The 22,370-nt window shown below is 40.2% G+C and overlaps 1 protein-coding gene across 2 annotated transcripts in view; it reads left to right on the top strand.

Moving 5' to 3' along the window:
- Positions 1 to 22,370, top strand: part of NBAS (NBAS subunit of NRZ tethering complex) — a 1,021,307-nt gene that overhangs the window by 431,860 nt on the left and 567,077 nt on the right. For both annotated transcript variants that reach the window (XM_089671087.1, XM_089671086.1), the window contains exons 33-35: positions 6,280 to 6,393; positions 7,341 to 7,498; positions 8,667 to 8,774. In XM_089671087.1, the coding sequence (XP_089527213.1) occupies positions 6,280 to 6,393; positions 7,341 to 7,498; positions 8,667 to 8,774 (380 nt within the window). The remainder of the gene's footprint in view (positions 1 to 6,279; positions 6,394 to 7,340; positions 7,499 to 8,666; positions 8,775 to 22,370) is intronic.

The following is a 22,370-nucleotide window of genomic DNA, read 5'->3' as shown; positions in this document are numbered from 1 at the left end:
AGCTGCATCAACCTGCTTTGAGTTGCTTTGCTTTCCCATTGAATTGTATAGGGAGAGAAGCAGGTTCTGACAGAAGATTCCACCTCCTTCCACAGAAGACCCTTAGGTAGGTCTGGGTATGCAGTGTCTTGTTAGAAAATCTACAACCTCCATTAGTGAGATGTATGACTGAGGCTGTACTGATCTTAGAGATAGGAGGCTGTGCTGGGTCATGGTAACCTGAACATTTACAGGCCTTAAACTGGTAGTAAATGCTCTTATCTTATCTAAATCTTATCTTGTGCCTACAGGTAAGCTTGCAATCAGACTTACCTGTAAGTTGATTGAATATTGCCTAAACATTCACCGTTCAGAAGATATTCACATCAGCTATAGCCGTTACCTGCACATGCACAGTGATGGTCTGCATTCAGGGCACAAAGTGTGCCATGGAATGCAGAGTGCCATGCCACAACGATGGTTCCTGTGCACATGCACAGTGCAGGGCCAGTTACCAGGGTTGAGCATAGAGTAGGTCACATTCTTCCCCATACCAAAGTATTTTCTTCACTCCCTGTGGCTGAATGGAGTGCCAAGGGAGAGATGGAAAGGTGGATATATGCTGCAAGAGATGAAGGCATTAATGGACAACTGTAGTTTTATAATAAATTCCACTGATCAAGAGCTCCCCCTCTCCTCTTAAGCTAATATGCACTAACACCCCAGCCAGTTTCTCTACTAAAGCCACATCCTATGTAATGCTTCTTCTCAGACAGAAATCCTCCTCTTTAACTGGCTATGCTTGCATACTGAGCTCTCCTAGACTTATTTGGAGGTGTCTAGTACACCTAGTCTCTGCTTTTTGGACCTGTACAAAGTCTATGAGGTCTTAGTGTGCAGGAATGACTGGTGCAGCAGAGGATTTCTGCCTGAGCATTGTACAAGATGTGGCTCTGGTACATGGGTAAGTAGAAGCTGGTGGAGGTGTTAGCACAGGTTAGTTCAGAAGGCATAGGCGGTAGTGGTTTAGAGGATTTTAAAATAAAACTTAAGTTGTCCTGCATAGGTTTGTTTCAAGGGTTCAAACATACCAGGTTATCAAACACTAGGTGTGGAATGGTATACTGAGCTGAACAACTAAGTACACATGATTACCTTTATTAGATATTGCAAAGTGTTGTGCAAACAACATTTGGGCCTTGCCAGGTTGAAGGTAACACAAACAGTGCTGCTACATAGGAACCCCAGGAGGGGACTGAGCTACTTTTTTCTTGCCCTGTGATTTTAGTTTACTCTTGCTTGGCAGTTGGAAGTATTGCCTTCTGCCTGCTCTGTACTAATGCAGTTACCTAAAGCTTAAACGTGAAATGAATTAAAATTCCCAGTAGATCAGTGTTTGAAGCCTTCACCAAGGCTGCACGTGCCTCATCTTGATATAAAACTCATATTTAGTATTCTGTTCATCGTGGTGGTGTTTAGAGATAAGGTTGCCCTGTAAACAGTGTGCAGGTAATTTGTTGATTAGGACATCATGCTTTGTTTGTTCGGTGCTATCTCCGCTCTGAATAAGAAAGTCGGCAATAATTTGTGAAGTTCCATTATAAATGTGCCACTTTAGCTATAACTCCCACTGCTTCATACCGTCATTAGCACATAACTTTTCCTTTATTTTGTCACAACAGGGACAGTGTGGTTAAATGGAGATCTCGAACAACAGCCAGCAAAAGGAGAACAAATGCTTTAATTTGTGCAGCTCTTAACATCTTTTTTATTTGGGTTTAGATTATGCTAGGTTGTTATGCTTGGCTCTTATGCAGATTCTCTTTTTCTTTAATTATAGTTCCAAGCTGACCTAACTGTATCTATTAGGCCACGAGTTTCCAGAGTTCTGTGGTCCATGTTTGGCCAAAGACCTGTTTTGTGAACATTTCTGTACAAATTGTCATCTAAAGGGAGAATTAACCCTTCTCCTATTTCCTTTCTTACTCCTCTCTCTGGCTTGATACTTTATTGCCACATTTGCACCTTGCTATTCTAGTACGGTGTATTATCAGATTTTATATTTTTGTCCTGTGTCCTGCATCTTGGCTGCATTTTGCTCCTTTATTTTGTTCCTTTTCACCTCTTTTGTCTAATTTTAATTTCAACTGAAGTCTGTCTAATGCTCCTTCTGCATTTCTGCAACTGCTTCAGCACATGCTACGTCAAGCGATACCCCATCTTCTCCCCACTTTCCAAATATGTCACTATTTTTATTTTAACTTTCTTTGAATGCTTCCTACACTTGTGGCCATTGGGAAGAATTCCCACCTTACAGATAGCTAAAAGGATAAATGGTGTCAGTGAAAACTTATATGAGTATATGAAATTTCTCAAGGAACCCCTAGCAACGTCTGGATGAACCCTAGGGTTCCACAGATCCCTGGATGAGAAACCCTGCTCTGGACTAAAGGTCTTATGACTTTGAAAAACAATGTATAAGACCATCATTCTTAAAGTCTAACTCTGGGTAGTTATAAACTCATTAAAATCACAATACTTCTCTTTATTCATGTTTACGCGGTCTTCCTTCCTGCTTGTTGCTGTTGTAATGACTGTTATTCTTGCCGTTTATTCACCAGTGTTATCACAATTCCTCTCACACACAGTGACCACTTTATCAGTGTAGGGACATGGCATCTGACAGGGGTGCTCACCCACATTCCAGCTCAAGGGCATTGGTACCTGGCTGTTTTGGTAAGTGTTACATTGTGTGATCTCATCCCGATGAAAAAATAAAAAGCAAGCACTGGATCCTTTATCAGCTATGGGGAGTTCTAATTTATCCCCTTCCCCACCTTGGCGGCCCTTTAAACAGTCCAGAACAAGAGGTGGGAAGGACTGACGATCATGTGACCACTGTCACAGTGGTCACATGATCGAAAGTTAGTCCTGCTGGCTACTGGATTTTAGCCCAGGCCAAATGCTGTCTTTGTGCTAGGAGCATGCAATAAGAATGCTCTCAGCACATATGCGTCAGCCACTTAGGGATGCATACGTGTGGCATGTGGGTGTTAAAGCCCACCATTTTGCTGCCACACATATGTGTTAGGTGGTCATGAAGGGGTTAATGATGTTGGAAATGCCCATAGTTAAGCTTTATTAGGTATTTAAACCCAGAAACTGAACGTTGAAATAAACCGCCCTCTTCTTATAGCCGTGGAAGCTGTAGAAGCTTGTTTCAGAAATACAATATAATGTTGTTGTTACATTGTATTTGTTTTTTTTCCAGTCAAGAGTGGCCTTTGATTTGCATGTCAGTTAACCACATCCCAACCGCCCTATAGCAGATATACTGCTACAGGACGGCAGGGGTGCGCAAAATCACGTATATATATACGTGATTTTGTATTTCTGGGTAGGGGGTGTGTGCTCCCTACCCGCTCTGCCATTCAAAGTTGTGGCTGTAAATCATCGGGTCCTGGCCGCTGATTTCCCGCCGGCGCCTGGTGATTACCGAGGATATCCGACGGGGAGGATGGATGTCTTGTTTACTAACAATCCTTCCTGTCGGCTCGAGCACACTGTTCTGGATGGCTGCCCCCCAGTAAAAAAAAATTCCCTGCACACAGTTAACCCTTTGATCACCCCTCATGTTAACCCCTTCCTTCCCAGTGTCATTAGTACAGTGTTGGTGCTTTTTTTTTTTTTTTTTTCTTTTCAGCACTGATCACTGTATTGGTGTCACTGGGGATGTCAGTGACACCGGGTCAGTTCCCCCAGTGTGAGAATGCCCACTGTATTCCCGCTATAAGTCCCTGATCGCCACCATTGCTAGTGAAAAAAAAAATTCCAGTGTATATATCGCCATTTGTAAACGCTATAACTTTCACGTAAACCAATTAATTTACATGTATTGGGATTCTTTTTTAGCAAAGACTTGTAGCAGAATACATTTTGGCCTAAATTTATGACAAAATTTGAATATTTTTTTTTTATTTTTTTTACTGGATATGTTTAATAGCAAAAAATCAAAAATATTGGGGGTTTTTTTCCCTCAAAATTGTCATCTTTTTTTTTTTTTATAGCGCAAAAAAATAAAAAATGCCACTGAAAGAAAGCTCAATTTGTGGGGCAAAAAAATGACATAAATTTAATTTGGGTGCAGCTTTGCATGACTCTGCAATTGTCAGTTAAAGCAACGCAGCGCCGTAACGCAAAAAATGGCTTGTCAGGAAGGGGGGTAAATCCTCAAGAGGGCAAATGGTTAAAGCAACCATACCAGTAAATAAATACTAATTGTCCCTATGTAATTCCCTGTTAAAGTGGTATTAAACTTGAAAGCTCATATTTATTATATTGCAGCTTAGCAATTCTTAGATGTGGTGGCTGCATATTTTCTTTTTTCTTTTTTTAGATTTACTTGCTTCTGAATTCATCTGGTGGTCCAGCAAGGAAGTCTGTTATTTTTCAAAAGAACAGACTCTTCAGCAGAATGTAAAACCTTTTAACGCTGGCAGGGGTGCTTGCGATAATCGGCTTTTATTATTTATATAAAACCTTCATCCTGAAAGAAAAAAGTTTTTCCTGTAACTGCTTTTATAGTGTCAGCTGGAGTGTGACTTCAATTTGTTAGTGTATTTAAATCTACTAGTACTTCTAACACTCCCCTTCCTCCAGACTGACAGTGCTGCTTTCCATTGTGCTCATTCATCTAGAGTGAGGGCACTCTCATACAGGAGGTGTGTCACTGGCCACAGGAAAACATAAGCAAAAAAAGCCTAAAATAAGAGATCTGATGCAACCACCACATCCAATGATTGGTAAGCTGCAATATATTACATTTTTGTTTTTACCACATTTGTCCCTTATTCATTTTAAGCAGTTGTAATTAACTAATTCTTCCTCTTAGCTATTATGTTTCTGTTGATTTTTTTTTTATCCACTAATTTGAAAACCTTTTAAATTAAGTTTATTTTTATTTTTTTGTGTCACTTTAAAAGAAAAGCAGAAAAGTGAAAAAAGTCTTTATTTTAATTTGTAAATAACTTGCAATGCTGTATACCAAAATCATAATTTTACTTTTATTATACCATAAGTGAAGTAAAATATATAATTGTATACTTTTGATCTACAGTAACACTAGTTGTTTAATAACACAGGTCAAGTTTATTTTTAGTTTTTGCTACCTATTTTTGTCTATATAATATAATATTTGCAACAAAAAGAAAAGCTTGTTTCTCCTAAAAAAAAAAAAACATAAAAAACAAAGGAAAAGTATATTGAATTTGTAACTCCTATACATTGAATTGTAGGATTGTTTGCCACATGCTAGTCCAGTCTATAGATTACTAGGTTTATGCCTTATAAATTAACAAAATGAACTGCCAGATACTTATCCTTTCAAGTATTTGCTACTTTGACAAATATTTGCTTTGCATTACTGTATTTCTGAATGTCTTCTTACACACTTGCAAGAAACAAGATGTTAAATGAACAAACATACAGGTAAACCTAAACTTACTAACTGCACTTTTATTGCAGATGCCAATTTCCCAGAAGGGAAAAAAAGACATTTGATACCGTACATAATTTGCAGAGATTGGTCTGTTTTGTACATCACAGCCGTCAGCCTGTTTAGATCCCGCAGAGCACTGAGCTGAGTGAGCAGCCCATCTGAAGATAGGGTCAGTAGGGTTCCTGGAAGAATAGTTTGCCACAATCAATCCTCACCTGTCTACAGCTCAGTGCATGCACCCAATCAACTGAAAGTTATGGCATGCTGGAGCTAGTAAACATCGCAGTGGCAATGGCCAGCAAGATTTAAACTCCTTGTTGGTACCAGGGTCTATGTAAAATCTGGGCTGGTTGATATAATGATTATATACATTAAAATTATATAATCTATTGCGAAACATTGAGTCATGGATAAAATGGGTACGTCTTTTTTTTCATCCTATATAACTATTAAAAGAATTTGTCTGGAATAATACCATCTGCTAGACTAGGCTATAAAATAAAAACTAAACCATCAATATTAGTATTCTTTCTTCATACTGAGGTGTGCTTGAGGGGTAGACAGTTTAGATGTTATATAATACATGTATTTATTAAAATCTGTACATCAAGGCTGAAAGAAGAAATAGAATGGGATCTAGACAGCTAAAAGACTATGTAGATGTGATAGGAAACATCTTTTACAATTTAGCTTTTACAGGATGTATAGATTCACAGGAATGTTCTCTGTGTTTCATGGCAGGATCACTTTCATTGTATGAGTGAAGCTCTCATTTCAGATTTCTTCCCTTCTTCTCTTTTCAGGGAATGAAGAGATGGAGAGGAAGGGTCAAGTTCTTACACTTTTAGCTGAACAATCACTTCAGTGTCAAGATTACAAGGCTGCCAACGGGCACTGCCAAGAGCTCATGGCCACAGGTAGTATGTTATATACTATTATTTATGTATTTAATCTACAGTTTTAAAGGCATTGGAAGCTTTTTTTTCTATGTTCTCTTCCTTCAAAAGAAATATTTAAAAGTGAGCTTTTGCACACAAGAGTCAAGCTGAGCCTACCTCTGTATGTGTGCCCCTGTGTGTAGAGGTCCCATATAAAAATGTCTGCGGAAAGAATTGTTAACCAATTGGCTCCAAATTGGTCATTCTCCCATATTACACCTAAAGCATATACAGAATATCTCAGACAATTGTCTCCATACATTTATACATTTATTAGTTTATAGTTTGACAAGACCTGATGTCAGATTATTCATGAGTTTACTGTATACTCAACCTGAACCCAAATCTGCTGATGGTCTCTGTACACACTGTGTATAAGTTTATATAGTAAATGTTTCCTCCTGAAAATGCATATTCCTACATACATAGTTACATAGTTAATCTGGTTGAAAAAAGACAAAAGTCCATCCAGTTCAACTATTAAAAAAAAAAAAAAAAAGTTATAATCCTATACCCACAGTTGATCCAGAGGAAGGCAAAAAACACAGCAAAGCATGATCCAATTTGCTCCTGCATTGAAAAAAAATCCTTCCTCACTGTGAAGAAACCTTTCCATGTTTGGAGATTAAATTTCTTTTCTTCCAGATGTAAAGAGTGCCCCCTTGTCCTGCTTCCAAGGATCGCTGTACTTACCTATGTACCAATATAAGTTACTTTTTGGTATTTTGTGGGTGTCCGTATGCTTCTGACACAGTGTATGTCTCTTTAGCCCAATGTGTGTTTATTTTGCCTTACAGTTACTGTAGATCAGGGGTGTCAAACTCAATTTCATTGTGGGAAGCATCAGCATTATGGTTTCTTTCAAATAACTAGTTGTATATGTAGATGTTCAGATTGTTTATCAGCCATACCACTTTATTTTTCAGGGTACAGTAACAGCTGGGAAGTATGCAGTAAACTGGGACAGTGTGAGAACTATGATGACCGCAGAACACGGCAAGAACTTATGGCATTTGCTTTGACTCATTGTCCTCCTTGTGCCATACAGACATTGCTTGCTTCTAGCAGCTCCTTACAAACACAGGTAAGTGCATTATGCTTTATCTTTGTATGGTGAAAAGTTTATATCATACAGACATTCAAGAGGTGAGATTTTTTTTTTCTAGCTGCATTTTTCATAATGTGAAATAAAACAATTTAACTAAAAGAATGAGAACTTTGATTGCATGGGAATTGTGAATCTGGGATCTCAGGTGCATAGACCTCTCCACTAATGTTTGGGGAGATAAAAAAAAAAATCTAGTTGGAGGATCAGACCTCTTTATAAATGGACTGACAGAAGAAGGGACAACTTGTAGGCCAGTGTGAGCTTTTCTCTGGCACTAGTTACAGCTGTGTCTACAGTTGCTCCATGTCAAGAAATAAGAACGCAAAAGTTCTCATTTCTGTTTAAAACACTTATATATGTCTATCATGGAATGAGATCAGTGATTATTACTATTGGAAGTTAACCTGGTATGAATATAAGGATATCAAGTTCCTCCATGATTATGCATGAAAAAGCTGCCTGACCCTGAAAGACTCATCCAAATCCCTATGGCAGGCAAAGCAGCAGTGCAGACCTTTGATTTTATACACAAGAATGTCAGCAACAAAAACAGGATGTTGGGTGCTGCACCTTGCAACTCTATCATCCTAGGCCACGACCCATTTTGGCCATGCAGAATTCTGATCCTGGCATCTCACATTGCAATGGGGTGTCACATTGGTCATTGGAAATCTGTCTGCAATGTGTTGTAGAATTCAAGGAGGGATTGACAGAGCACAAGTTAACAATATAGTGCAGGGTTCCCTTTCTGTTGGAAGTTGCCCAGGTGCACAGAAGATACAGACATCCAGAGTTACCTCTTAGTGTCTACTCTTGGTGGTTAAATTAGCTTTACATCCTTTCATTTATTTCATTTGATATAATCACTACCCTGCCTTGCAATATCAAGTTTAATAAATATGGAGATACTGTATATTGTAAAGGAGCAGAACTTTTTAGAAAACTGTGACAATTCAGTGTTCTATGCCAAGTACATATTGTAATATCCAGAAATGTATACAGAAGTGTGCCACATTGATTTTTTTCAGCTTATTTTGTCCCAGGTAATTATTTTAAAACAAACAGGACAGTATACAGTGATGAAAGTGTCCATTTTCTTAGCGGTAGGTTTGTGAAATTTTTTATGTGACCTGCTGTTTTCCAGATTCTCTATCAAAGAGTAAATTACCAGATTCAGCCGGGTGACGGAGAGGGGATGGGGAATTCACAACACTTTGGACCTGCTGTGCCGGCTGCCAAAGACACCTGTCCGGTAATGTGCTCTTCATTTTCTCACATAAATGTGTGCAGGAGCGCTCATCCTATTTGAATAGTTACTCTGCATGGCCCATCTACCACTTTACAAGATATGTTTAACCATAGACGCACATTAGTACAATCCAGGCCAATGCAAAAGTTGTTTGTTTAAATCTGAACTCCAGGGTTAAATCTTAGTGTGCTTTGTGTTTTTCTGCCAGTTCTGTGTGGTAATCCAAAGTACATCTTTGTCTCTGTGCAGGAGCTTCCTATGGCTAAGACTAGTCACTGCTGTTCTCTTTGCTTTTTCAGGGTAACTGGTCTTGTCTCCACCCCCTCCCATTGTTTTCTGCAGGCAGTTTGTTGTGGGTGGTCCTGTGGGATCCCTCCCACAGCTCTGCTATATGCACAGGCTACTTCCAGCATGATAGTGATGTCACTGCTGCTTTTTAAATTATTATTTTGGTTTGCAAAGGCAAACACAAAGTTGATTTAAGTCCTTTGTAGCTATTGAATGATACGTTAAATTTTATTTTTTATGCCAAGGAGTTCAGCTTTAAAACAGTCAGATATAAAATTAGTAGTTGTTTAAATTTCTAAATTAAAGTGGTTGTAAGGGTTCAAGGTTTTTTTCTTACCTTCATGTGTTCTATGCTTGAAGGTAAAAACCCTTCTTTGTGTAGCAGTCCTCTCCCCAACCCCCTAACATTTACTTGAGCCCCATCGAGCAAGCACGAGAGCAGCAACTCTCTGGGAACTCTTCCTCCTCATTGGCTCTTGCTGCTGTCAATCACAGCCAGTGAGCCAATGAGGAGAGATGGGGTGGGGCTGAGCCTCACCTCTGTGTGTGAGTGGACAGACAGAGCAGAAGCTCAGGAGCAAGCCTGCTTGGGTGCCCCCATAAAAAGCTGCTTGCTCTAGGGGCACTTGGCAGTAGGGAGGGGCCAGGAGCGTCGGCGGGGGATCTGAGAAAAGGAGGATCAGGGCTGCTCTGTGCAAAACCACTGCAAAGAGTAGGTAAGTAAAACATGTTTGTTTTGATTTTTCTTTTTTAATAATTGCTTTTAATATCACTTTAACTTAACACTTGCACCACTCTTATTTGCAATAGAAGAAGAGCTAATATATCAAGTCCAAAGTGTGACAGTTTATTTTTGTGCCTCTGCACATCCATTCCAATATATTATACTAAGTGGCAGCACAGCTCATTCACAGCAGAATACTGGAACCTCATACATTATTTTGCAAATTTAGGCTAGCTGAACTGTGTATTGCAGAAGAGGTGGTTTATGGAAATGACATGATGTTCTACTATGTGGTCAGTTTAAAGTGTGTCTAAATCCAAACACTTGTTTCACGTTTCTATAATGTCAAATTAAGTCATTTAATTTTGTTTATATTTTTCTTTCCATTGAAATCATTCCTCTGAGACAACATGAACAAAATAAATGTAAAACTGTATTGTTTATATAAAAATGTGATCCTATTGGTGCTGTACAAAGGTATGTATTCATTAGTGGGAATTTAGTTCTTCGTTAAGCTTCTGCAAACTCATACAGTACTGGGCATTCTATCATATCCTAAAACATTTCTATGAGACAAACAATACAACATATTTAAAATTTAAGCTCCTCTCTAATTATATAATACTGTTTTATTCATCTGTTATGTGAATACATGCTCTCCCTTTGCATTGCTGCAGGGTTGGGATGGGGCTGTGGTTTTATGGCCTGGATGTGGGTAGCATGTCCACTGCTTGATATCAGTGTACCAGCAAATTTTCTGTTTGTAGCTTCTGTCAATCAAGCTGGGTGTGGTGTGTTTAGACAATAAGCATGTTATGCATTGGCATGGCATCCTGTAGCTTCTATTTGGTGATGAGGAGCACAAACTGACCATGCAAAATATGGATCTACGTCTGTGCTTGGCGTGATTAGGAAGCCAATGGAAGACAAGTGGACTTAGAATGGACGAGGACATTTTCAACATACATTGAGATTAGTGGGGACAAATAAAGGCACTAACAGACTTTCACTATTAAAGTTTACATACATTCTAAATGCAAAAGGTGTTAATTACTTGTGATGTTCTTACTGCACCAGCTGAAATTTAAAATTCTACAGTGGAGTGCTTGTATTGGATGAAAGGGAAAGAGCATGGTTTATTCATACAGAATCCTATTAACAGATGTGCCAAAAGATGATGGCGCATGATCAGGTCAAGGGGTTACTTGAGCGGATTGTAGGATCAGATATTGTGATCCCACTCCTTAGGGTAACCAAGTACTAGTACAGAGCTGTACACAGAGGACAAGGAAAACATGCCTATGAAAATAAAAAGATTTTACTTGTGGATGGCAGCCGTTGCCATATCAAAAATGTTTCCTTTTTTTTTTTTTTTTTTTTACTAGAGCCCCTCTAAACTTGAAAGCAATTATCTGCCTATTTATCTGTGTAGCTGTGGTGAGTATCTATAGGCTTACTAGTTTACTCGAGGTCAGTTTGGGCCAGACTCTATGAAATTGCCTGTGTTACATCCTATTTGTGTTTCTGCCTTCCACTGCCGAAGATCTTCTGAGCTTCCAGCTGTTCGGCCACGCTGACTAATAAAGATTTGTTACTTAAAGTCAAGCACAGTTTAAAGATAATTGGGGAAGCCAGTAAAATCGCAACCATCTCAGTACAATAATAAACCTAGAAGTCTGTCTCTTAAAATAACCGCCTGATTGCTTTGTAAAATGGATGCAGCTATTTTGGTCAAAAGTTAAGTGCAGCAAAGTAATCTGAGTACGTAATGCGGCATTCTTATGATTGTGCAAGAGAGTTAAAATGTATCTCATAGAATAAAATAATGGCATTTTGTTTACCCTGAAGTATATTTTAAAACATGCTACCAACTACAATTAAACCTAACAGTTGAAGTAAAACTGGCATTATAGAAATATGTGGACCGCCATTGCTCCAGAGCTGTCACCTTTATTCTCTCTACTACCTTATAGGTCAAGGACCTAGAACTTGAACGTAGCCATTGGGGCCTTATTTTCCATTCAGCTTTATTGCATGCTAGTGCTTGGAGTCACACTCTTTTTATTTTCTACAGTCACATTCAGCTTTCTTGCTTCAGATAAGTAACTCATGAGCTAGTCAAGCCTAGGGACTGGAATGACCGCTCCAGAGCCTACACCTATAGAAACAAGGAAATCAATATCAGTTTTCATACTTGTTTTCTCACGGATTCACCTTTTAAGTTGAAATGTGAACTTTGCAATTAATAAAATGGAATTCTAACTTGTTTTCAAATAATATACACTACTCAAAAAAAATTAAAGGAACACTTTGAAAACACATGAGATCTCGATGGGGAAAAATATCATGCTGGATATCTATACTGATATGGACTGGGTGATCTGTTAGGAACGTAAGGATGCCCCATTGTTTGATGGAAATGAAAATTATCAACCTACTGAGAACTGAATTTAAACACACCCCAAAAATCTGAAATTTCATTGCAGCAACTCAGAATGGTAGTCAGTAGTTTGTATGGCCCCCACGTGTTTCTATGCATGCTTGACAAAGTCGGGGCATGCGCCTAATGAGACGACCGGATGTTGTCCTGGGGTATTTCCTCCCAGATCTAGACCAGGGCATCACTGAGTTCCTGGACAGTATGAGGTGCAACCTGGTTGCGGATGGACCCAACATGATATCCCAGAGGTGTTCTATTGGATTTAGGTCAGGAAGCATGGGGGCCATTCTGTGCACCAGGAGGAACCCAGGACCCAATGCACTGGCGTAGGGTCTGACAATGGGTCCAAGGATTACATCCCTATACCTAATAGCTGTCAGGGTGCCATTGTCTAGCTTGTAGAGGTCTGTGCGTCGCTACATAGATATGCCTCCCCAGACTATAACTGACCCACCACTAAAACGGTCAAGCTGAACCGATGTTACAGGCAGCATAACGTTCTCCAGACCCTTTCACATCTGTCACATGTGCTCAGGGTGAACCTGCTCTCATCTGTGAAAAGCACAGGGCACCAGTTGCAGACCTGCCAATTCTGGTGATCATTGGTAAAGGCCAATCGAGCTCTGTGGTGCCGGGCAGTGAGCACAGGGCCACTAGAGGACACCAGGCCCTCAGGCCACCCTCATGAAGTCTGTTTCTGACAGAAAAGATGTGTACGGGAAAAAATGTCAGTGGCCTCCACCTGTAAAACCATTCTTGTTTTGGGGGTCGTCCCATTGTTGCCCATCTAGTGCACCTGTTGTTAATTTCATTAACATCAAAGCAGCTGAAACTGATTAACAACCCACTCTGCTACTTAACTGACCAGATCAATATCCCAGGAGTTTAATTGACTTGATGCTATACTCTGATTAAAAAGTGTTTGTTTAATTTTTTTGAGCATTGTATGAATTCGACATTGTTTAGTACTGAATCATATGTTGTATTTAAAAGATAAGTATGGGATTTTTTTTTTTTAAATCATACTTACCTAGATGGATGCAGAGAGCATTTACTGTCCGACACTGTAGTCTGATCTGCTGCGCTCACTGGAGCCCTAGGCTGTGGAGGGTGTGGGAGCGGCTGGCTCAGACTCTCAGCGGCTTGTTGAAAGGTTGAGCCAGGTGCCAGACCAGACTCCTGAGTGGATCTGGACCATATGGTCACAATCGTTCCCCAGCCTGGACTGGCTCTGTGACAAGACTGGCTCTATGATGTCACCCGACAGCAGGCTTCAGCCCACTGTCAGCTGAAAATGGGTCACAGGAGTGCAGAATGAACTGCAGTCATGTGATCCACAGGAGAAGTACAGCCTAACGAGCTTTGGCGGTACTCCTCTAGCTGTAGTCCACACAAACCTTTTTATTTTGGACTCAGTGGGGGAGGCATAGAACCTATCACTGGTTTTTGGTAAGATCCCCCATGGCCAAGGGCAGGAAGTGAGAGGAGACTAAAGCAAAACACTTGTTTTAGTAAAATGGGGAAGATTAAAGCCTGTTGCTAGGTATTATTGCTATCTGCTACAGTGACAGTCACTCCCATCATTTCTTGTCCTGCTGCCATAGACTGTAAGAATGAAAAGGAATGAGGTTAAATCTCACCAAATAAGGTCCCAGACAGCAATAAAGATTGACACAATATTTACTTTTCATAATTAAAGTTCTAATTGGAGTTGGACCTTATTAACATGGTCGTCATGTTATAAGGACCTGTCAGTTTGTGGGTGGTGTTCAGTTTAATACATGAATACATATGGTCCAAAGAAACTTGAAGGGGACTGGTGACACCATAATAATAGTGTCAAAAGCCCGCTACTGGATTATTCCTACGAAAATATGTTTTAGGGGAGGGGTGCTGAGAGTTGTTAGCTTAGCTCTTAGCTAACCTTCTTTCCGTCCATGCAGGATGTGAGTGGAGATATTTTTCTTAGAAACACATAGCAATCAAGAGCCAACAAGGGATTACACATTGTCTCAGTACACCCAGTATTCAAAATTTTCCTAGATTTCAAGGCACTGGCATGTTGTCATGTTATAACATTGTCAGTGTATTGACTGTAATTTCTGATTAGGTTAATGCCACAATGGTGAATAAAGTAAATCTAAACATTGGGGGGGGGGGGGTGGGTTAAAGTCCCGCTATTTATAATAAAATTATGTACTATCTTGTCGGTCCCTATATTTAGTATATCTAAGCTCTGACAATATTGATGGACATGATATATTACAATATTAGCTATAATAACAAGCACAATGCTCAAAGAAGCAAGGTCTTATTTATTTACAAAGGAAGTAAAACACTTACAGAGAAATCTAAATAAATGTTACAGAGCATATAGAAATTAAAGAGCAAAGATGATACATTACGTAAGTTCATCCTCAAAGTTAAGTATCCTTTAGCTGGGCCCTGGGTAGAAAGAGGGGAAAGAGAGAGAGCAAGCGGGGCCAGAATTGTATTTAAAAGCACTCTGACACCACTCACACCCTTGACCCGCCTGGTGTAGTCCTCCATCCAATGAGCGACAGTCCATAACGCATAAGGGGCTGTCTTCTATACTGATTAGGAAGTATAGTATTACCCCAGTCATCCTCCATAAAAGTATGTTGTTGTCTCCTCCAGGGGGCACTGCTATATTGCCAAAAATGCTATGACCCAGGTCAACATTCCAGTCCACATCCGGCTTCATCCTTCTGGCTAGAAGCCATGTAATCTGTCCTTTTTAATCTTCGTGTCACCAGGGAATCTGGGCTGAGGCTCTCCTATCTCCATGCCCCACCGCTAGGGGTTATGTGTGAACTCCCAGGACCAGGATTTTGGTATGCAGCCTTTTGCTACACAACTCCTGTCGTAAATTCTTGCTCTATTGACACTCCAAGATAACATCCAACAGGCCAAATGGCTCTTTGATAACCAGGCAATAACAATCCATAAATGTGCGATTAAAAAAAACATGTTGCCTTCCAACAATGGGTAATCACAAACTTTAAAAAAAACAAAAACGTGTGTGTGTATGTACAGTATATATGTGTGTGTGTGTGTGTGTATGTATATATATATATATATATATATATATATATATATCAGAGAATTGACTTGCATGTGTACTTTCCAGCTTGAACTATTGAGCTCTGTTAAAGCATCTGGAGACCTCTTGTTGGGTCCTAGGCCCATGCCATGCATAATCCCAGCCTTCTGTGAAGATAAGCTGTGCATCTTCCCATTGAAACTGTCTAGTGTTGAGACCTCATTGTTTGGTAGTGCCTCTCTGTATATAAGTACTGAATCTCTTGAGGGTTGTTTGCTTTGAGGCATAGCAGACATTGAGGCCCACATACATCCAAGGGTACAGAGAATAATTTAAGGATTAATATAAGTACTTGCACCACGTTACCCACACTTTGATATTTGCTATTTGGGAGACTTTTTTGACCAGCTAGGTTCACCTACCAGGCTGGATTTGTTTGACCAATACAGTTTAGAAGCACTTGGGTCATAAATGTAGTAAAATAATACATTTTCCCTATTTCTACTGGAATTGCCTAAAAGGGCCTGATTTTGTTTTTGATAAGATGCTATTATTTAACTTGCGGAAATGGATGCTATTTTAGGGGAAGCACAATAAACAATGGGCTCTGCTGGAGATGATACTAGATGTGAAATCTCTATCCCAGTTGACATTTCTCTGTGTGGTTCCTCATGCCTTATTGCAGGCTTTTTCATTGTAAATGTTTATCTCATTGTTCTTTATTTGTTTCCCCTTCAGCGTCCTTTGTGTTTTCTGATCTTTTAACCACACAAATTACAGCCTTTTAGTGCACCGCTGGGTACCATAGTCACTGCTTAGCCGCACTGGCTGCAGAGCGAGAGAGCTCTGTGTACTTAAAATATCATTTATATGAAAAATAGGAATGTATTTTTATTCAAGGTCATTTTTTGCTGGAAAGTTTCTGAGGACTAATGAATGCTTCAGTACTTTGTTTAGTGGACCAAACAGCTACTGTACACAATGCAGTCTGACCTGACAATGACCCCTCCCCCAAATGCACACCCCTTTGTTTTTTTTTTTTTTTGCTAAATGCATGCATGAGATCCATATAAGAAAATAATTTATGTGCCAGTGGATTTGTATTGCTGTACATCCAGTCTGTCATACATCTTAACCCTGCCTAGCAGGGATGAACACTTGATTTTGATTTGCTGCAGTTAAGGTACTGGATAGTGAGCAGAGAAGCAGTACACTGATAACTGAACTCTCCATCACTCTGCTCTATTCTCCTATAGGCATGCCTATTGCAATGATATACAATGGATCGACTTCTTGTACTGGTCACAATCCCCCGCACCCCCACCCACATTCTCATCTTTGCTGTACAAGAACTTCAAGATGCAGATACCAAGTCAAATTCACTCTTACACTGCTTGCATTTAAAAAAATAAATGTATTGCTGTTATAATGAATACAGAGATAAATTATGCCTTTTTATATGTGGCTGGTGTTTGGCTCTAAGGTGTTTGCACTTTTTTTTATATCTTTGAAAGCCTGGTCAAGGGTTAGGTTAGACCAGGGGTGGGCAAACTTTTTGACTTGAGGGCCGCAATGGGTTCATATATTGGACCCGGGGGCCGGACCAAGAGTAGATGAATGATGTGTATGTGTGAATTAATATAAATTAAATTAAAATTTGTAACATTAAATGTTTAGATTAATTTAAGGTAGAAAAGCATAAAAAGAGTTATTTTACAAAACTTTTATGTCCCCCACTAGCTGCTGGCCGGCCCAGCCACTACCATGCCATCCATAGTAAGTATAGTAATATTCCCCCATAGTAAGCATAGTAATTAATCCCCCATACAGTAATTCATCCCCCATAGTAATTCATCCCCCATAGTAATTCATCCCCCCTATAGTAATTCATTCCCCATATTAATTCATCCCCCATATTAATTCATCCCTCATATAGTATTTCATCCCCCATAGTACTATTCCCCCCCAAGTAGTAAGCCAAGTCCCCCCTGTGTCAATTTACTTACCTTTGCTCCGTGCGTTCCTCTCGCCGTGTTCCCGCGCCGTTCTGGTCTTCAGGGCGGACTGTGAGAGGAGCCTAGCTCCCCTCATGTTCGTCACGCTGCCCCGCCTACACACATCCTGACAGCCAATGTTTGCCTGCCCTGGCTGTTTTTTTTTTTTTATCACGCTCCGTGGGCCGGATTAAAAGGTCCGCCAGGCCGTATACGGCCCGCGGGCCGTAGTTTGCCCATTGCTGGGTTAGACCCTTGTCAAATTTTTATTGCCCCCCACCTCCCACTTGGGAAATTCACCCTAGTGACCATTGTTATTAAGACAGAGGATAAATCTAAATGGTTAGCGTTGTCACCAGACCAAAATGTAAGGGTAGGTCTTCTGGTACAGACAAATGTTCTGATGACAGCTGTCCAACTGAAGAATCCCTCTAACAGCTTTTCTCAACCAGGGTGCTGTAGAACCCTGGTGTGCCTTCTGAGCTCTTCTCATGTGCGTTGGCAAAATGCCTAATAATTGCCACAAATTGCACAAAAAATTTCAGCAAGCCAGCAAGTGGATCAAACCTGCCTTTTTGGTAAACTAAGCCATAAGTTTTTTATTGTGCAGCCTTATAACCTTGGGCACTGTGTGGATCAGCAACTGGCATCCTAACAACCAGTGCCATCATCGGCAGTAGATAAGGAGGATGTTGGGTGCCTGCGCAGCATGCTTTTTAGCCCCTCCCCTGCCCATTTCCATCAGCACTGAGGTCATATTAGCTGAGTGAGGGAGAAGAGAAACACTAGAGTACTGGTCGGTACCAATGTGCAAAGGAATAACTCACCTGTAATGTTGGGTGGTACACATGTGTGGATGTAGTTGTGATATGTAAAACTATTTGTTTAGGTTTTCAGGACAAAAGCCTCAACAAGGCATAGAGGTATTAACAGTGTACAAAATAAGGCAACGCCATGGAGTACCAAACATCAGCAATGGGATTGTGTAAATAAAATCATATAACATGTAGTCAGAACACTTGCAATGCATCATGACATAACGACCAGCTCAGATTCAACAATCACAATATACATGTGGACTGAGAGTGTCTACAGGAGTAAGAGAACAAAAATAATATAATGCATTGAAGGCATAATGGGATAATACATAGGTGTACAGCAGTGGAGACGGTCACAATATAATACATGTAAGCATCAAGGGTGATTCTAAGTGAGTGAAGATTCACCATATGTGGATTTTGGTCCCAGAGGGTCCACGTTGTGTCAAACAGCTCAAGTGAATTATGTATGGTAGCAGTCATATTAGTTTTGTTTTTTACATTTTAGATTGGGTTGCCTTGACTGAAAAAGGTTGAAAAGCACTGCTCTAACTTTGGAAATATTTCCTCTCATTTTCTATTGTCTCCAGAGCAAGAGGTGAATAGGAATCTGGTGGAGGTTTTAATATTTTCCGATACTAAAAAAAATAAGTCATGGCTGTACACACATTTTAAATTTTTTAGCATAGGTTTTTTTTTTCTGCAGCTTACAACCACAAAATGTGCTCATAACCCCATATTTTATGTTTGCAGCTTTTATGGCTGGATTTTTTTTTTAAAGCTTTGTGTATTTTTTTTTGTTCACTTGAATCTTTATTAAGATTTATCAGAAGTAGTGATGCAGTGGTAAAAAGAAGAATAGAGAGAAACAATATTAGTATCTGTGGTTAAATGACACGAGTATCCATGCAGTAAGGAATTTACAGGGTGCACAACAATAAGAGAGGTATCAGCAATAAAAGGAAAAGAAAAGAAAGGAAGCATTGTGAAGTTGGGCTAGTCAAGTAGGCTAAAGAGGATACGATACATCAAGCAATCTGATGCCATATTGTGGTCCTTGCTGGGAATAAGACTGTGATTGCCAGGTTAAGCTGTTTTGGGAACAAGCAGATGCAATCTGGTAATTGGGTCTCTAGATGGATCGTTTAACCAGGAGAACTAGTTTGTGAGGAATTTGGGGATAGTCAAGTGTGCTTTAGCGAACATATGTTCCAAATTTAAATGTTTATTGAGAGTTATGGCAAGTTGTTGAATAGTTGGAGGGACATGGTTTTTGCACTTGCGTGCAATAGAGAGGCATGCTGTTATAAGAATGCGTAATAATGGAGTGATAATGCCTAGGCCATTCCTCCAAACCTATACCCAGCACAGCCAACTAAGGTGTAAGGTCCTCGGATATGCCGGTGATCCTTGTTATTCGAGAATGTACATCAGTCCAAAAAGATACTAAAGTTGGACAAATCCACCAAATATGTGTAGATGAACCTCTGTGGCCACAGTTCCTCGAACAGGTTGTAGACTGGGATGGAAAGAGACAGGAAAGTTTCTCTGGCGTATATCACCAGTTATGAAGAATGTTTTGAGACGTTTCCCAATGAGTGAGGTTCTTAGAGAATTTCAATGTACTTTGAGCTGCTGAGTGCCATTGTGTCAAATCCACCGAGAAGTTGAGTGTTCTTTCCCAAGTCTCCATTGATGATAATTTTTGTTTTTGTTGGAGATGTAGTATTTTATAAAGGCACGGTATTCCTTTTGATGAGATTAATGATTGTGCATAAAATCGTAGAATACCTATAGAGAGACTGGAGTCTGTGACATCAAAGCATGACGCACCCGAAGCAATTTATATAAGTTCCAATTATGGATATTATATTTAGAGTGTAGATCTTGAAAAGAGTACAATCCATCTTTATCCAAAAGATCTCCTATGCAACTGATTCCAGCTTATTTTGTTGGAGGATAGATCTCCAGGTTTTTACGTGTCTAAAGTTCCGTCAGCAATGTCATTAAAGTTACCACATAAAATTATGTGGTCTTTTGGGTAGTGCGAGAGTTTATTCTGTACCAGACGGTAGAAGCGTTTCTGATGGGTGTTAGGTGCATAGATGTTGACTATCACTATAGGCACATTATCCACCATTGAGGAAAGTATAAGGTGTCTGCCAAAGGAGTCTGTTTCTGCATGTTGGAGCAGAAAGGATAGGGAGTTTGGTGGCATTAGCAACAATCGGCGAGGAAACATGCGATGATGACAGGAGGGTGCATTCCCTTGTGCAAAATGTGTCTCCTGTACACATAGAATTGTCAGTTTTCTGAGTTCTTGCCTCTTGCCATAGTCTCAATCTTTTAAAGTGATTGTTATGTCCCTTAGCAATATTGGTAGTTATGTGGAGCGTCATAGAAATTTGATTCTGGCACTGGCTGGGAGAGAGAGAGAAGGACCACTGTTGTCAGAATATAGCAGTGTAATTAATACTATAGGAAAACTAATAACAAAGATATCCGGGTAGTTAAAAAGTGCTACACAAACAAGAAAGTAGAGCAAAGTTGTTAACAAGTAAGAACAGTGCTGCTAAGTAAAGAGCAGTGTGGGTAGCATACGTTGAACCTGGGGTGTGTGAACAATAGAAGAGTAAAAATAGGCTACACTTCCAGAGTGTCAAAAAGAGGTGAGGCTGAGGCATCTAGGCAAGCCTGGGGTAGGAGGTTTGAGGTAGGCACTTGAAGTAGAAGATCCAGATTACTTGTGGGCTTGGACTTCTCGAGCTGCCCTGGTCTTGTTGGATGGTTCATGTCGTGGGATGTTAGGTGGGGGTGGGGTTGTCATGCCCCAATTGTGCAGTGGTTTGAATCCATCCTTTGGGAATGTGATTGCAGTTTGTTGATTGTGGTATGTAACTAGTAATTTTGTTGGAAAACCCAATCAGTAGATAATATTGGGTTCCTGCAAGACTGCAGTGAATTATTTCTGCCTCTGAGCTGTGGCTGCGGATAGGTCTTGGTAAAGGGTTACTCCTGCACAACGTGGTATAAGCACCCTGGTAGATCTAGCAACCCTCATCAGATGATCTTTAATGTGGTAATAATGAATGCGGACTAAAACGTCTCTGGGGAATTGCATCTGAGAGGTGCACTGGTTTGGGGATCCTGTGAGCTCTATCCATAAGTAAATCATATGGGGTAAGGTCAGGAATGATTTGATGAATAGTTGCTGCAGGTAAGGGACCAAATCGCTATTTTTAGCAGCTTCGGGTATTCCCCTTAGTTTAATATTACTACGGCGGGAGCAATCTTTTAAATCAGCAACTTTGAGTTGGAGTTTATGGATTGCTTCCATTTGTTCTTCATGTGCATCTACCAGTTCATCATGGGTTTTGGCAACTTCATTAAGCTGAGATTCCAGGTGCTCAGTGTGTTCTTCAATACCATCTAGCCTGTTAGACAATTGAGAGATAGAGGAGCGCAGCTCATGGTGTAGCCAAGCCTGAAGGAAAAGCAACATGGCTTTCAGAGTGTTTTCTGAAGCTTGAGCATCTTAGGCATGGAAAGCAGCTAGTGGCTCTGTGTATTGTGGAGCCATGTCAGTGTGAACTTGTGCTGAGGCAGCCCTATGGTGCTTCTTAGCAGATGGAAGCTTGAGGGATGAGTGAGCAGGGGAAATTGCAGCTCTCTTACTTCTGTCAGCTGCTGTGAAGGAAGAAGAGTCTTGTGCTGCATTCTCCATATCAGATAGCGGCTCCTGGTCTGTGTCCCCATGTGGCTTGTATCGGTGTGGGAGAGCAGCCATTACCTCCGGTGTTATCTTGGGTCCTACTGTGAGCCAGCTGCATGAAATAATCTGTGAGTTGGCAGAGTCATGGTGCTTTGTGCTTCTTGCGGGGCATATCCTGTGAGGAGCCTGACATCTGTGACTCCCTCCTGGAGGCAAGTTTGGCAGGCTGAGTCACGATGGGCCACTTTATACACCCGTGTAAGTGCAGAGGAACAGTACTAGGCAGCCGTGTCTCTCTGCAGCCAGGACACACAAAGCTTGGTGTATTTTTTTTAATGTGACAAATCAACATTTTTATTCCACAGATATAGTGCGCAAAATAGGTATTGAACACATCCCCATTTTTTTAGGTAAATATATTTCAAGTTCAGAAATTAAGTTATGTGTAGTAAAACGGAATGACACAGGCACAAAGTATTGAACACATGAAGAAAGGGAGGTGCAAAAAGGCATGGAAAGGCAAGACACCAGCTGAAATCTATCAGTAATTAGGAAGCAA

This window comes from Staurois parvus, unplaced genomic scaffold (genome assembly GCF_062004578.1).
Source record: "Staurois parvus isolate SC_StPar_1 unplaced genomic scaffold, SC_StPar_1.0 ptg000098l, whole genome shotgun sequence".
Classification (NCBI taxonomy): domain Eukaryota; kingdom Metazoa; phylum Chordata; class Amphibia; order Anura; family Ranidae; genus Staurois; species Staurois parvus.
The sequence above is the reverse complement of the archived record's forward strand: the minus strand, read 5'-3'. Positions and strand labels throughout refer to the sequence as shown.